The sequence below is a fragment of the Apodemus sylvaticus genome, chromosome 3 (genome assembly GCF_947179515.1).
Source record: "Apodemus sylvaticus chromosome 3, mApoSyl1.1, whole genome shotgun sequence".
NCBI lineage: Eukaryota > Metazoa > Chordata > Mammalia > Rodentia > Muridae > Apodemus > Apodemus sylvaticus.
In genome coordinates, this window is record NC_067474.1 from 35,349,222 (window position 1) to 35,365,093 (window position 15,872).

Here is a 15,872-nt window from a genome sequence, read left to right on the forward strand (position 1 = left end):
TGGCCCACCAAGCCGCCCAGTTCTTGGGGTCAGTCCTGTGCCTTTTGGGGCCTAGACCCCCGTTTTGTTAGCCTCAGGCTACGCTTGTTAGCAGTCTCTGCCCTCCCGAGCACTCTGGCTCCTGTAGGCAAAATGGCGGCGCGTGCACCGGCGGGGGAAAAAAAAACTCCTGGCTGGGTTGGCGCCCCGATGGCCACTCGAACAGCCCAGGGCCTGGGTGCAGGCCAACGCCCGTCTGGCTCAGACCCCTGCGGTGTTGGGCCTAGGATTATGTTTGTGTACCTCAGTCTGACCGATCTCTGAAGCCCGGGATCAAGATGGCGGTGAGTCTCTCCTGACTGGCGGGAAGCCGACGAGAATTTTTTATTAATTATTTTTTAGACTCGATATTTTATTCCCCACCCCACTAACCCCTGTCCACTCTCCGACTGTTCCATATTTCATATCTCCTCCCCTCCCCCTGTCTCCATGGGGATGTCCCTAACCCCCACCCCTCCTGACCTCTAAACTTCCTGGGGCCTCCAGTCTCTTGAGGGTTAGGTGCATCATCTCTGGATGAACACAGATCCAGCAGTCCTCTATTGTATGTGTGCTACAGGCCTCATATCAGCTGGTGTGTGCTGTCTGTTTGGTGGTCTAGTGTTTGAGAGATCCTGGGGGTCCAGATTAATTTTTTTAAACATTTATTTATTTATTTATTTTTAATTTTTAAATTTATTTTATTTTTTATTTTATTTAAGTGTGATATTAAGCTTCCCTTTATTATATTAAGATACCTAGTACTTTCAAACAAATAATTATAACCAAATATCAAACAAATTTCAAACCCAAATTATTACTTTTAGGTTTATATATTATTTCTCTTCAGTTTCTGTTTTCATTTCCTTTGAAATTTTGCCTTCTACTTTTATTTGGTTTTGGCATTATTTCTCCAAATTTATAATTTGGCATTTTAATCTTTTATTGTTTTCAATTTATTTAAATATTTAGGTGTGAAATTACTTCTGAACATTGGGAAGTATCTTGATATGTAGTGTTTTTATTTTCTGTTGACATATACATGCAGTGTGACTTTGGCATTTGGTTTTTTGGCAGAGAATTCTGTGTCATTTTTCACAGTATAAAACCTATTTCAGGGGCTGGAGAGATGAGTCAGCGTGTAAGAGCACTGGCTGCCCTGGGAGGGCCAAAATTCAGTCCCAGCTCACACATCAGCCTGTTCACAAAGATCTGTAACTCCAGCCCCAGGGCATCCAAAGCCCTCTTCTGGATTCCTTAAGTACCTGCTCATACACACACCTTATGCACAGACACACATAAATAAACAAGAAATCTTTTTTTAAAAGTTTATCTCAGGCAGTAGAGTTGTGTGTTGTTCTATTTTGCTTTTCATGTGTGTATTCATGTGTTGTATTTCATGTGTTGGTGCATGTATGTTTTTGCATGGAGGTCCGAGGTTGGCTTTGGCATCTTCCTTATTAGTTGCTCATGCTGCATGTCAAAGCAGCGTCTCTTGCTGAACCTGGAAGTCATCCTCTCCGCTAGTCTAGCTAACCAGCTTACTCAGATGATTCTCTGTCCATCCGCACTGCCCCCACACCGGGATCATAGGGAGGCCCACACACCGGGATCATAGGGAGGCCCACACACTGGAATCATAGGGAGGTCCACACACCCACCCTGGCTTTGTTGGAGGCAGGGTTTCTGGAGATTAAGTTTTCTGGTCCCCCTGATTCCATGGCAAGTATGTTAACTACTGAGCTGTCTGTCCACCTGTCTACCTCTCAGTAGTTTCATATAGTAAAACCTATAACCAATACATTGAAAAGTATCTTTTCAAAGGTTACAATTTTTCCTTCACCCTATGTAACAATGTTACACTTGACAAAATATATCTTAATTAGCTATACAACTTATGTGAAGGCTAATAATGTGTTGACTTAAATAGGTATTCATTGTTGGAATACATAGTTTATTCTGATTCGAAAGTTTTTGGAGAGATTGAGACTTGCCTAACAGAGACAGAAGATGTAAAAATAAGGGCCTTGAGTGTATGTCTCAGTGGTAGCACATGTGAGCCCCAGATTCAGAGTTCAGCACACACACACACACACACACACACGCACACGCACACGCACACGCACACACACAGAGGTGTAGGAATATAAACCTTATAACTTACTACAAGCAGCTAAAGACACAGTCATTATTGACAACACTATGTGTAACAATCACCATAATTGTCATTTGGGAAATTCTTGACTGTAGGGTTTCTATATGTATACATTATTTTGAGAGTCTGCATTGATTAATCTGATAGTGTCTTATATATTAATGTTTATTTATGGACAAAAAGTTTCATGTGATCTGATCTGATCTTTTGTTTCCTTTTTTTTTTTTTTTGTCTTGACAAGGAATGCTCGTTGAGATAGAGGGAGAATGGCAGAGAGAGGGAGACTCTAAACCTGAAGAAAAGCTGAATTGGGCTACTTGGTTTTGCAAAGTGCTTTAAATGTGAGAAGGAACCTAAACAGAAAGTTAACTCTTATCTATAAAAATTTGTCATTAGGCAAGCTTAGTGGGTTTCCCCCCCTTTGTTTTTGCTTTTGAATTTACTTTAGAAGCAAGGTCTTTCTCTGTCTGTGAGTCCAGACTGGCCCTGCCTCATAATCCTGCCTCTGCCTCTGCCTCCAAATGCTGAGATTACAGGCATGCACTTCCTTGCCCGGGTAGAAGGTTGGTTCCTTTGTGGGACTGTAGATAGATTAGTGGGACAGCTGAAAGATAGATTACACTTAATATTTCTAAATGTGTGTATGTTAGGCAGGTCTCAATCTTATAAAAAATTTCAAAACAATAAAGCCCCATTTCCTAACAATGAGTATCTATTTAAGATTAAAATATTTGACTTTAAAGGTAGTAGCCAGGGTCCATAGTGCACCTTGCTTTGCTGGCCTTTGTTGTGAAGGAGACCTTCTTGAACCCTCACTAAGTTCTGATATCTTTGCTTTCCAGAGGATACAAGCTAGCATTCTAAAAGCATTCAACAACCCAACTACCAAGACTGCTGACGATGAAACTAGAAAAAAAGTCAAAGGTATGTTGACTCTAAAAATTACATCAGAGGAATTTATTAAGGTTTCTTCTTCCCTCCAAGGCTCAGGGAACGTGACAGAGTGGGTGGGGGAAGGATCCACGAACCAGGGCAGGGGTGGAGTGTTGGAGAACACCTCCCTCTGCACGTGGCCTGCCCTTGTACTCATGAACCCCCAGCCGCTGTGCTTTTCCAGTGCCTGAATGAAACTGTCCCAAAGAGGGGACAGATCACAGAGCTTATCCTTCCCTGAGTGCACTAATGTCGTTAGCGGCTGCCAGAGGAAGGGGGTGGCCATGTGTCTGTAAATGACCTACCTGCACCATTGTCCTGTGGGAGGAAGAAGGGACCAGTGGGAGTGGGGGCACAAAAGGGTTATGGGGGTAAGTATGAAGGACATGCGTGAGAATGGACTGAAACCCTGTTACTGTATAGCAGGGATAACCTAAGGCAGGTTCTTCACAGAGGAATACTGAACACGTGGACTGTAAGAGGGAGCGCATCTCCCTAGCCTCTGACCTAGTGGCTCAGGGGCAGAGGCACTGCCCAGTGGTGTGTATTCCCTTTCCACAGTGTTAGAGATGGAGCTGGGCTTTGTGGCTGTATCTGCAATCTTCCTCCAACTCCTCCACTTGGGACATTACGAATGTATGAGATGCTGACATCAGAGCTCTAGAGCGAACTTGTCTGGGTGGTTGTAAATGCACATTAGAATATATTATATTGGTTTTTATAAATACAATGTTATGTAGTGCTTTAAGGTGTGCATGCATGCATGTGTGTGTATGTATTGCAAAGATACTATTATGTAGTACTTGAGTCTTGTGGGCAGTGACTGAGGAGACAAATCATAGAGGGAATAGTCCTACATCACTTAGCAGGTCAGACAGTGCTGTGTTTAAGATGAAATTGTGATATCTGTTTTAGTTATTTAAAAAAAAAAAAAAAAACAGTGCCAGCCTCAAATACCTTCATTTTTCTTTGAGCCCTAGTCCTTGAACTGGCTTCATAATCAAGTTCTTAGGAATCCTTGCTAACCTGAGTCTCTCAGTTGTAAGAATTAGAAACAGGTAAAAAGTGTATCTTTTATGTTGAGAAGACTACAATTTTGTTACATTTGACTAGAATTCAGTTCATCCCAACTTTTGAGAGACTTCAACATTCTAGCAAGAGTGCCTCTGTTTCAGTGTTGCAGTAAGTGTGTGTGTGTGTGTGTGTGTGTGTGTGTGTGTGGCTTCACAGACGGTTCCACAAGAATGGATTTGTGACTAGAGCCCTGTGCTGTGCTGTGCTGCACTGCAGGGTGGAGGACAGCTTTAATTATTTCTTTACTGGGCATTGTGGGCAATATGGACAAGTGCTTGGGTACAGTGGAAAGGGTCATATCCTTCTCGGTTAAAGGGAGGCAAGAAATCTCTAGGGCTGGCCCAGAGGCAGATGGATCTCTGGTGTGTCTGAGAGCAGCCTCTTTCCAGTGACGAGGCTACACAGTTGAGAACCTGACTCCCCCACGTTAAGAGGCTGGAGATGCTCAGTGCTTGAGAGCACTTATTGCTCTTACAGAGGCCCCACATTCAGTTCCCAGGGTCCACAGAAGTGGCGCATGGCCATCTGTAATACAGGTCCAGGCTCCACCACCTTCTCATGGTCATGTATGCGGTATTTATGTACAGCAAGAATAATATATACATTAAATAAATACATCCAAAACTAAAAATTAAAAGGGGAATGCTGTCTCAAGGAAAAGGATGAGGAGATACTCGCTCTGTGTTGTGGTAAACTAGACTAGAAGCCAGAGATGCTTGCTGTGTGCCTGTCTGCGCCTGTGAAGGACTCGAAACACTCCAGTTACCAACAGTGACTGGCTTTCTAGGTGAGGAATCTGATGAGGGATGACTGAGACCAGGTGAGGAGACAGGACTCATAGTGCTGCTTCTAGGAGCTGCTACTGTGATGCTGTGTTTGAAATGGATGTCTGATAGATGATATTATGTCACTATAGAAATAGGCATCACTGGTTTCCTATGAAACCATACTTGAAAATTTGGAGATGTTAACTCTGGATGTCTACAAAAAAGAATGCACTGCAGTAGAAAGAGCGTGACAATATATGTGTGCTTGTTTTTCTTTTACTTATTTTTGTTTGGTGGGTTTTCAGGACGGGGTTTCTCTGTGGTGCCTAGGCTGTCTGTAGACCACTGGCCTTCAGCTCAGAGATCCACTGGCCTGTGCCTGCCAAGTGCTGGATTAAAGGAGTGAGCCTCAGCCTCCCAGCTGCAATTGTTTTTAATTGAGCTAATATCACACGTATAGATTGACATACCCACACGTAGGATCTCGTAAGGAGACTTCCAGAACTGTTGAAAGCCGTGCCCTCCCCTGGGAACTGAGGTGCCGCATTTTCATGTTAGATGAGTAGGCTTGCTGATAGACCTAGGGCGTTTCTTCTTGAATGGCTTTTAATTATTATTAATTTTTTTTTTTTTTTACAATTTCACATGTACACTTTTCATATTGACCATCCTCACTCTCACTTCCCTATCATCTCTGCCTGAGCCCCTCCTCCACACTCCCCAAACAGTGATCTCTCCTCCTCGAGAGTCAAGTGCTAGCCAGTAGTTCAAGGGTGGGAGCCCCTTGACTACTGATAATGCTGGTCCTCTGTGGGCCCGATACAGTAACTACAGTTAATGATTACAACAGTTGTATCACATCCAGAGAATGGCATTTGGTAGCCCAGGCCCCTGTCTTCTGGCTCTTAAATCTTCCTGTCCCCTCTTCTGCAGCATTCCCTGCCTTAGAGGGAGTGGTCTGAGACTTGTTAGGGATGGGCCCACACCATCTCTTTACCTTCTGCATGCTGGTGCATGTGAGCGCACCGTTGTTTATTGTAAGGAGGGACTCTTCTTATTCAAGCCTGGAGACACTTTTCTATAGAAATCAGTTTGCTGCTTTGTCTAGTTCACCGTCAGAAACGTGTTCTCCGCAAGCGTCTACTTACCCCCAGTCCCTGTACCTACGCTCTGTGCCAGGTTTCGATATCAGGCATCAGTTCACCACCTCCGGAGAAGTTTAAGCCCACACCAGAGGGAGTTACATTACCTACTTTTACCTAGATAAAATGCCTATAAGCTCCAAAAATGTTTATTTACGAGACTAATAATAGCAGCACATCTTGCCTCCTTCAGCCTGCCAACATGAAACAAGCCAGTGATTAAGCAAGGTTTGTTCAGATATTGTATTTTGAGTTTATATCCCGTGACATCCAATTCTCACTCTCAGTGTATATTTTGTCTCAAAATACTGTTAGTATGAGGTCATCATTGTAAAGGACACTGTAAGATATTGTTTGTATTTTATTTCTAACTTCATTTTTGTAGTATTATACTGTTTATAATATATGACTAACTTATAAATGAGTGCTCTAACACTCTGCTGTAGTTACAGTTGGGCATAGTGACACACAACTTTCTTTTTATTGATATATTTTTAATTTACATTTCAAATGATTTCCCCTTTTCTGGGTCCCCACTCCCTGCAAGTCCCATAAGCCCTCTTCCCTCCCCCTGTTCCTCCATCTACCCCTTCCCGCTTCCCTGTTCTGGTATTCCCCTATACTGCTGCACTGAGTCTTTCCAGGACCAGGGACCACTCCTCCGTTCCTCTTGGACATCATTTAATGTGTGGATTATGTCTTGGGTATTCCAAGTTTCTAGGCTAATATCCACTTATCAGTGAGTGCATACCATGACTGATCTTTTGAGACTGGGTTGCCTCACTTAGTATGATGTTCTCCAGCTCCATCCATTTGTCTAAGAATTTCATGAATTCATTGTTTCTAATGTCTGAATAGTACTCCTTTGTGTAAATATACCACATTTTTTGTATCCATTCCTCCGTTGAAGGACACCTGGGTTCTTTCCAGCTTCTGGACACACAACTTTAATTGCAGCACTTGGGAGGCAAAGGCAGGTGGATCTCTAGGAGTTTGAAGCCAGCCTTGTCTACATAGTGTGCTCCAGAACAGCCAGAGCTACATAGTGAGACCTGACTCCCAAGGAGGTGGGTGGGGCATGATTCCTCAGTGTATGCCTTGTTACTCTGTGCTGCAATGCTGCCATCTAGTGCATACACACAGCAACAACTCTGGTTTTCTCTCCATTTGTCTTTTTTGTGCATTTTTTCTTAAGGAACCACAGTATTTCTTAATAGTTAATATAAAATGTCTATTGGTATTAAAGTATGTCTTCTCTGTTATTCAGTGCTTTGGATAATGCATTTTAATAGGTTTCAACAAAGGTAGAAGTTTGCAAAGGAAACAGTTTTAAAGCCAGATGAGCAGTTTTGTTAATATACTTTCTGTCAGCTGGACAGTGGTGGTGTATGCCTTTAATTCCAGCAACTGGAAGGCAGAGGCAGGTGGATCTCTGTGAGTTTGAGACCAGCCTATGTATATATCAACTTAACTATACATTTAGCGTGCTGTTTGGTCAATTTTCTCCAACACCGGTTATTTTAAGGCACATCAGCCCCGTTTCCTTTGATCTGTAAGCGATTCATAAATCAAGTGATTTCAACTTTTAAAGTAATCACCAAGCATGTGTATGTGTTTACACTAATTGCCCAGGGTGAGTTCTTAGTCTATGTTTCACATACTGTCCCCCCTTTATAGATGTGGTTCTGGAATCTTTAGCCTCAAAAACAGTTATTTTCCCTGTTTTCTCCACCTTTAGATTAGATACAGAGATGTCAAAAAATTAATAGGAGGGCCAGGCGGTAGTGGCGTATGCCTGTAATCCCAGCAGTCTGAGAGGCAGAGGCAGGCGGATTTCTGAGTTCGAGGCCAGCCTGGTCTACAGAGTGAGTTCCAGGACAGCCAGGGCTATACAGAGAAACCCTGTCTCGAAAAAACAAAAACAAAAACAAAAAACAAAAAAAAATTAATAGGAAGAGCTTGGGTGTAGTATGAGTTAGTAGTTATTGCTATTTTTACTTTACCTCTTAAAAATAATTTGGGCTGGCAAGATGACTCAGCAGGTAAAGTGGTATGTAGGGGTATTCCTGGGGCCTACATGATATTAATTCTTAAAGATTATGGAACTCAATAGTCACAATTCCTCTACACAACTGTGAAGGAGAAAGAGGTAACATAATATATTAAAATACATTATTAGGTATAATGCAGAAGCTATATTTTATCCAAATGACCTGAATAGTAGCATGTTACTGTTGATCAGTGATTGATCTGTTATTTTTTTAATTTAGAAGAAATGTGTTCTTTTAACAGCCTATGGAAAGGAAGGCGTGAAGATGAACTTCATAGATCGTATCTTTATTGGTGAATTAACTAGCACAGTCATGTGTGAAGAGTGTGCGAACGTATGTACCTAGAATTCATTTCATGGAATACACTACAGTCACATGATTTGTGTTGTGTTGCTTTATTTCTCAGGTGTCACAGTGGTTATTGGAAGATAACAATAGCAAAATCATGGATGTGATCTGATAAATCGATAGACGTACTTCAGTAATAGGAAGCACCAAATTCATAGTCAAAGTCCCAATACTTGCTTCATACACAAATAAAACCTCTTAAAGGACAGTAGCAGTGTCTCAGAAGTAACTAGTTTAGTGTGAGTGAACTGCCTTTCCTTTATAAAGCTCTATAAATTTGTCCTGCTCAGGCTCCAAGGTGATAGAATTTACAGCACTGGACCCCATGACTGCGGAAAGTAGGAATGCACGGTTATGGCAGTGGCCGTCCCTTAACTGTCCAGTAGAGATCGTGTGGACAAAGGTCACAACAGCTCAGGTATTCTGAGCAGAGTGTATTTCTCCTGTACTCGGCCTGCTCTTCAGCTTTTCTAGTTTAAAACAGCCACTGATAATGACAGCAAAGGGCTCTTCTTCTACATGACGTCTTGTCATTAAAGAAACTTTGACACATGGCTGCGTAATGATGTTTGTAACATATACCTTCCACTTCTAAATGGTAAGCACACCTTTAAGTTTGTCTAAGTAGGTGTGTTCCCGTATATGACTGTTTCCTCTTGACCTTGCTGTGAGGTTGTTAGGCTTCTCTCGCTCCATTCGGCTGTGTCTGTGTAGCTCAGGCTTTGAACTGGAGTCTCCTGTATATCAGCCTCCTGAGAGCTAGGATACAGTACATGCCCCGTCATGTGTCAGATAAGCCTGTCTCAATGGGATCAAATATATTAGCTTCTAGTTCAGACTGAGACAAGACAGAAATCTCTGAAACACATAACAGTCACAGTGCTGTGTCCTAAAATGTGGGAAGAAGACTCACATTTGATTTAAGTTTCTGGTTTGTGTGTGGTTATATGATGTACAAAAGGGGTGTGTGCATGTGTGTCGATACTCTTGACCTAATCTTTGATTTAGTACTTCTTGTTTTCATGCCATTTTTAACAACATAAAACAGGTATGAATTTTTATAGATTTTCCAACTACTTGTTAAGAAATATTTCTGAAAATGTGGTTGAGTACAATAGATTAAACTTTTATCAGATTTTAATAAATAATTAAAATTTTCCAGTTTTTCTGCCATCTCTAGTTTTAGAAAACAGGGGTTATTATATCTCCTCTTGCTTATGACACTGAAACGTAAAATGTGACTGTAACTGTTACTAAATTTTATACACCACTGGACACAGACACTGGTTTCTCCTTTATGCCAGTATCTTCCAAAACAGATTATGCTGAGAAACCAGGCAAACGCTTGTCAGGGTCTCTATTCTTAACTCTTCATACTATGTTTTAACTTAAGATTTTAGGTCACCTGAGAAGGTTGATTTATTTTGCTCTTTAACAACAGTGCGCATCTGTGGTAGAACTCTAACCCAGCTCCTCCCTCTGATTTTTCTTTTTAAGATCTCTACCATGAAGGATCCCTTCATTGATATTTCACTTCCTATCATAGAAGAAAGGGTAAGGAGAAGAAACACGAAACTCTTGCAAAAAGCATGCATTCACTCAGTTACTTAAACACCTGTTGGGTTTATCTGTCACAGAGTCATGGTTTACACAGAATTAGTTTGTGTGGTGTGTTTAATGTCAGGTTTGTGTATGTGTGCATCAAGTATATATATTTTCTTATTCTCCATGATTAAACTTTTAACCTTTATTTTGAAATTGTTAAGAAAATTATCCTTTTAAGTGGGATGGAAAGATGGGTCAGGAGTTACGAGCACTGGCTACTTTTCCAGAGGACCTTGGTTCAGTTCCAAGCACCCTCATGGCTTGTGAGCTCACAGCTGTCTGTAACTCCACTCCCAGTTCCAGGGTATTCAGTACCCTCCTCTGGCCCCACGGGCCTGCATGCAGGTGGTGCACAGCGTGCATGCCACCAAGACCCCCATGCTAAGAATAGAATTTTAAAAATATATTTTTAATAAAGAAAATTATCTTTTTATGTTTCTTGTAAGTTAACAGATATTGAAAAAACTTTATTTGCTGAAAATGTTTTATGTTACATGTGCATAGGTTTCAAAACCTGTACTTTTGGGGGAAAATGAGTAAATGCAGAAGTTTACAGGAAACAGACCAAGACCATAACAAGGGCACCGTTACCATAGAAAATACCCATCAACCCAGAGCTGCCAAGAAGCCTTCCTCACCTAAAGATAAGGCAAGTCAGATTGGAGTGTGTGTGTGTGTGTGTGTGTGTGTGTGTGTGTTGTATGTGGCATGTTTTTAATACTTTTATTGTGAAAGATCTCAAGCATGTTCTCTAGTAGAGACACTAGTCTAGAGCACCCACCCTCCTGTTTCTCAGCCTCACAGTGCTCACTGCGTGCCTGGTCATGTTTCTGCATGCGTATCGCACTGCTGCCTCCTTCCCCAGCTCTGAAGGAAATCCAAAATATATCATATATAAAAGATGCTTTGGGGCGGTGGTGGCGCACGCCTGTAATCCCAGCACTCTGGGAAGCAGAGGTAGGCGGATCTCTGAGTTTGAGGCCAGCCTGGTCTACAGAGTGAGTTCCAGGACTACACAGAGAAACCCTGTCTCGAAAAAACCAAATCCAAAAAACCAAAAAAAAAAAAAAAAAAAAAAAGATGCTTTGTAGGGGCTGGGGGGTGGAGCCTGTGACAGAGCGCTTGCTTTAGATGTTCACTACTCACAACAGCAAAGAGAAGAACCATGAAGGCGCTCTGTACAAACACGATCCAGCACCAGACTCGTCTATTACAGACATACTGTAAAGTTTGCGTTTGTGATCTGAGAAAGGGTCAACAGATCACTGTTGATTAGCACACTTTTTTTAATCGATGAATCAACAATTTTTTGATTTGAATACTTATAAATCATGTTTCAATAATAAAGGAGGTATTACAAAATCTTTCATAAAGGGTGTCACGTCTGTGAGAGGAACTGTTCTAATGGCTCACAGCTCCTCCACATACAGGTATAGAACCATATATTTATCTCAGGAATACTCCCGTTCTCTTCTCTTTTCACTGTGCCTCTCTTCTCTTCTCCTCTCTTCTCTTCTCCTCTCTTCTCTTCTCTTCTTTCCTCTTCCCTTCCCTTCTCTTCTCTTCTCCTCTCTTCTCTTCTCCTCTCTTCTCTTCTCTTCTTTCCTCTTCCCTTCCCTTCTCTTCTCTTCTCTTCTCTTCTTTCCTCTTCCCTTCCCTTCCCTTCCCTTCTCTTCTCTTCTCTTCTCTTCTCTTCTCTTCTCCTCTCTTCTCTTCTCTTCTTTCCTCTTCCCTTCTCTTCTCTTCTCTTCTCTTCTCTTCTCTTCTCTTCTCTTCTCTTCTCTTCTCTTCTCTTCTCTTCTCTTCTCTTCTCTTCTCTTCTGTTTTTCTTACCACTAAATGTGGCATGGAGAATATCCTTGTGCATACCTTTGCCTATTTTACATTTTTAAAATATAATTGACTCTGTAAACAGTACTCCTCAGAAAAGCATGGTCATTTGAAAGCTGAGAGACCTGGGCTCTCAGAAGGCTCAGCATGGACAGGCTACCAAGCCTGCTTCCCTGAGCTCAGTGCCCGACACCCATGTGTTGAAAGTAAAAGACTGGCTCACTAACTACCTAGTTCATTAAATTAGTTTAAAGGCTTGGGTTTATTTATTTTGCTTTGTATTGTGAATGTAATGTTTTCATTATCTTCTGTCCGTGATATTCTTTTATTTTGCTTTGTCTGCTCTCTTGCTGATGCTTTCAGCTGTAGTATCTGTTATTTGATTTGTTGAGTTTTTCCTTTCTAACAGTAATCAAACGGTAATCAATAAACCAAGCAATTTATTTGCACAGTATCTCTATATAGATCAAAACTTTATCTAGACTGAAAACAAATTAGGACAGTAATCTATCCCACTGATTGCCTAATGTCATATCAAACACGTTATATCAGCACTCACTAAACAGGTTCAGTGTGTGAAATAGCAAAAGAACAGAACCTCCATGTGTTGATCCATACAGTGCTGATGCCTAGAATCACTGTCATCGTGGTAGATTTCTCCTTTCATGAGTATGAAGTGTCCTTCCTTATCTTTTTTGATAACTTTTGGTTGAAAATCGATTTTATTCGGTATTAGAATGGCTACTCCACCTTGTTTCTTGGAACATTTGCTTAGAAAATTGTTTTACAGCCTTTTACTCTATGGTAGTGTCTGTCTTTATACCTGAGGTGAGTTTGCCATATGCAGCAAAATGCTGGCTCCTGCTTACGTATCCAGTCTGTTAGTCTGTGTCTGTTTATTGGGGAATTGAGTCTATTGATGTTAAAAGATATTAAGGAAAAGTGGTTGTTGTCCTGTTATTTCTGTTGTTAGAGGTGGAATTTTATTTGTGTGGCTATCTTCTTTTGGATTTGTTGAAAGATTACTTTCTTGCTTTTTCTAGGGTGTAGTTTCCCTCCTTGTGTTAGAGTTTTCCATCTATTATCCTTTATAGGACTGGATATGTGGAAAGATATTGTGTAAATTTGTTTTTGTCATAGAATATCTTGGTTTCTCTATGATGATTGAGAGTTTTGCTGGGTATAGTAGCCTGGGCTGGCATCTGTGTTCTCTTAGGGTCTGTATGTCCTCTGCCCAGGATCTTCTGGCTTTCATAGTCTCTGGTGAGAAGTCTGGTGTGATTCTGATAGGTCTGCCTTTACATGTCACTTGACTTTTTTTTTTTTTTTTTTTTTTTTTACTGCTTTTAATATTCTTTCTTTGTTTTGTGCATTTTGGTGTTTTGATTATATGTGGGCCAATCTATTTGGAGTTCTATAGACCTCTTGTATATTTATGTGCATCTCTCTCTCTCTCTCTCTTTTTTTTTTTTTTTTTTTTTTTTTTTAGGTTAGGGACGTTTTTCTTCTATAATTTTGTTGAAGATATTTACTGGCCCTTTAAGTTGGGAATTTTCACTTTCTTCTATACCTATTATCCTTAGGTTTGGTCTTCTCATTGTGTCCTGGATTTCCTGGGTATTTTGGGTTAGGAGCTTTTTGCATTTTACATTTTCTTTGACTGTTATGTCAATGTTTTCTGTGGTATCTTCTGCACCTGAGATTCTCTCTTCTATCTCTTGTATTCTGTTGGTGATGCTTGCATCTGTGACTCTTGATCTCTTTCCTAGGTTTTCTGTCTCCAGGGTTGTCTCCCTTTGTGATTTCTTTATTGTTTCTATTTCCATTTTTAGAACGTGGATGGTTTTGTTCAATTCTTTCACCTGTTTGGTTGTGTTTTCCTATAATTCTCTAAGGGATTTTTGTGTTTCCTCTTTAAGGGCTTCTACCTGTTTACCTGTGTTCTCCTGTTCTCCTGTTCTGTATTTCCTTCTTTCTTTCTTTCTTTCTTTCTTTCTTTCTTTCTTTCTTTCTTTCTTTCTTTCTTTCTTTCTTTCTTTCTTTCTTTGTTTTTGTTTTTTGTTGTTTTGTTTTTTTTTGAGACAGTGTTTCTCTGTGTAGCCCTGACTGTCCTGGAACTCACTTTGTAGACCAGGCTGGCCTCGAACTCAGAAATCCGCCTGCCTCTGCCTCCCAAGTGCTGGGATTAAAGGTGTGCGCCACCACCGCCTAGCTTCTTCTGTATTTCTTTATGGGAGTTATTTATGTCCTTCTTAAAGTCTTCTATCATCATGAAATGTGATTTTAAATCAGAGTCTTGCTTTTCTGGTGTGTTGGGGTATCCAGGGCTTGCTGTGGTGGGAGAACTGGGTTCTGATGATGCCAAGTAGCCTTGGTTTCTGTTGCTTAGTTCTTGTGCTTGCCTCTCCGCCAGCTGGTTATCTCTGGTGTTAGCTGGTCTTGCTGTCTTTGACTGCAAGCCTGTGTGTCAGAACTCCTGGGAGACCAGTTCTGTCTGGAAGGAATTTGGATATGGAGAGTTGTGGCACAGGGTCTGTTCCAGGCACAGATGGAAACGATAAGGATCCTGTACCAAGCTGCTCCTTGGTTGCTGTGTCCTGAGGGCTCCGGGCAGGTTCCTCTGAGCAGAAGTGGCAGTCTTATCTGTGGACACAGGCATGTCCTCACTCCTGGGAGACCAGCTCTCTCCTGGCAATATTTGGGTATGGAGTGCTGTGGCACAGGATCAGCTCAGGGTGCAGATGGAAGCCGTAAGAAGATTAGCACACATTTTAAATCTCCTTATAATCTACAGATTTCTGCTCTTATTTATTTACTGAAGAAATGTGGTTCTTTTGGCAATAGTTTCCTGCATTGAACAATAGTTCATTTTGCTCTTGAGTTCCCATGGCCTTTACAAGTTCTCTCTCAGTTTCTCCCTCTCTAATGGAAGCTAGAGGCAAATTTTAGCTTTGACTGTTTATTTAATTTTCCAGGCAGGTACAGGCCTATATTTTTAGAGCTCAAGAGGCTGGAGTAGAAGGATCCCACATTAATTTTCACAACAGCTCTAGTCCAAGCTGGACTATAGTAGCAGGCTCTGTCTCTGCAACTATAAACAAAATGGGCATGGTGCTGGGGCGTGAGGGTGGGTACCGATTTTTAAGTGGTAGTATATATTAAGCAAGGGCATACAATTTTTAGCATCTCTCCATATTGCTATTGAAGCATTTTTTAGATACATTATTTTTCTAGATATATATCTGGTTGTTATTTTTCTATTAAAATAGAAATCAATCTGAATTTGTATTTTATTTAAAAATAATGCCCTTTATATGAAGTGTTTTAAAATAACTCAGCAAACAGACTCACCAAATTGAAGCTATTCTGTTAGACGTCTTATAAGTGTCAAAACTACAAAAGACAGCATGTGTAGTTTTCTCTCATTGGTTTACTAGTTGGTTTTGTTTTGTCTTGTTTTGTTTTCTTTTTCTGAGACAGAGACTTGTATTATAATCCTAGCCTGGAACTCAGGCTGGCCTGGAACTCCATGAGTAGCTCAGGGCAGCCTGGAACTTACAGCAGTCTTTCTTCAAACTTCAACCTCCCAAGTGCTAGGATTTCAGGTGTAGAAGGATTGCCATTTTCTGTCAGTGGAGACCAGAAGTGCCTTGGTTGGTACTTCCTGTGGACTGGAAACAATGAAGGCACTTCAGGTTTTGATGTGCTTTTCTAAAGTATTGGCTAGTGAAATTTGAGTGTAATAGCTTTTCTTTAGTTTGTGGGGTGTTTTTTGTTTTGTTTTGTTTTGTTTTTTGAGACAAGGTAGTTCTCTATATAGTTCTGGCTGTCCTGGGACTTGCTATGTAGGTCATGCTGGCCTTAAATTCACTGAAATCCTCCTACTTCTCTGCCTCCCAAATGCTAGGAATAAAGGCATGTACCACCAAGCCCAACTACTTTTATTTAA

The 15,872-nt window shown here is 41.0% G+C and overlaps 1 protein-coding gene across 1 annotated transcript in view; it reads left to right on the forward strand.

Annotated features, from left to right (window-relative positions):
- The window catches only part of Usp45 (ubiquitin specific peptidase 45), a 71,315-nt gene that overhangs the window by 39,599 nt on the left and 15,844 nt on the right, over positions 1-15,872 (forward strand). Inside the window, 5 exon segments of the mRNA XM_052176149.1 lie at positions 3,016-3,097; positions 8,382-8,473; positions 9,986-10,042; positions 10,598-10,618; positions 10,620-10,742. Coding sequence (XP_052032109.1) covers positions 3,016-3,097; positions 8,382-8,473; positions 9,986-10,042; positions 10,598-10,618; positions 10,620-10,742 — 375 coding nt within the window.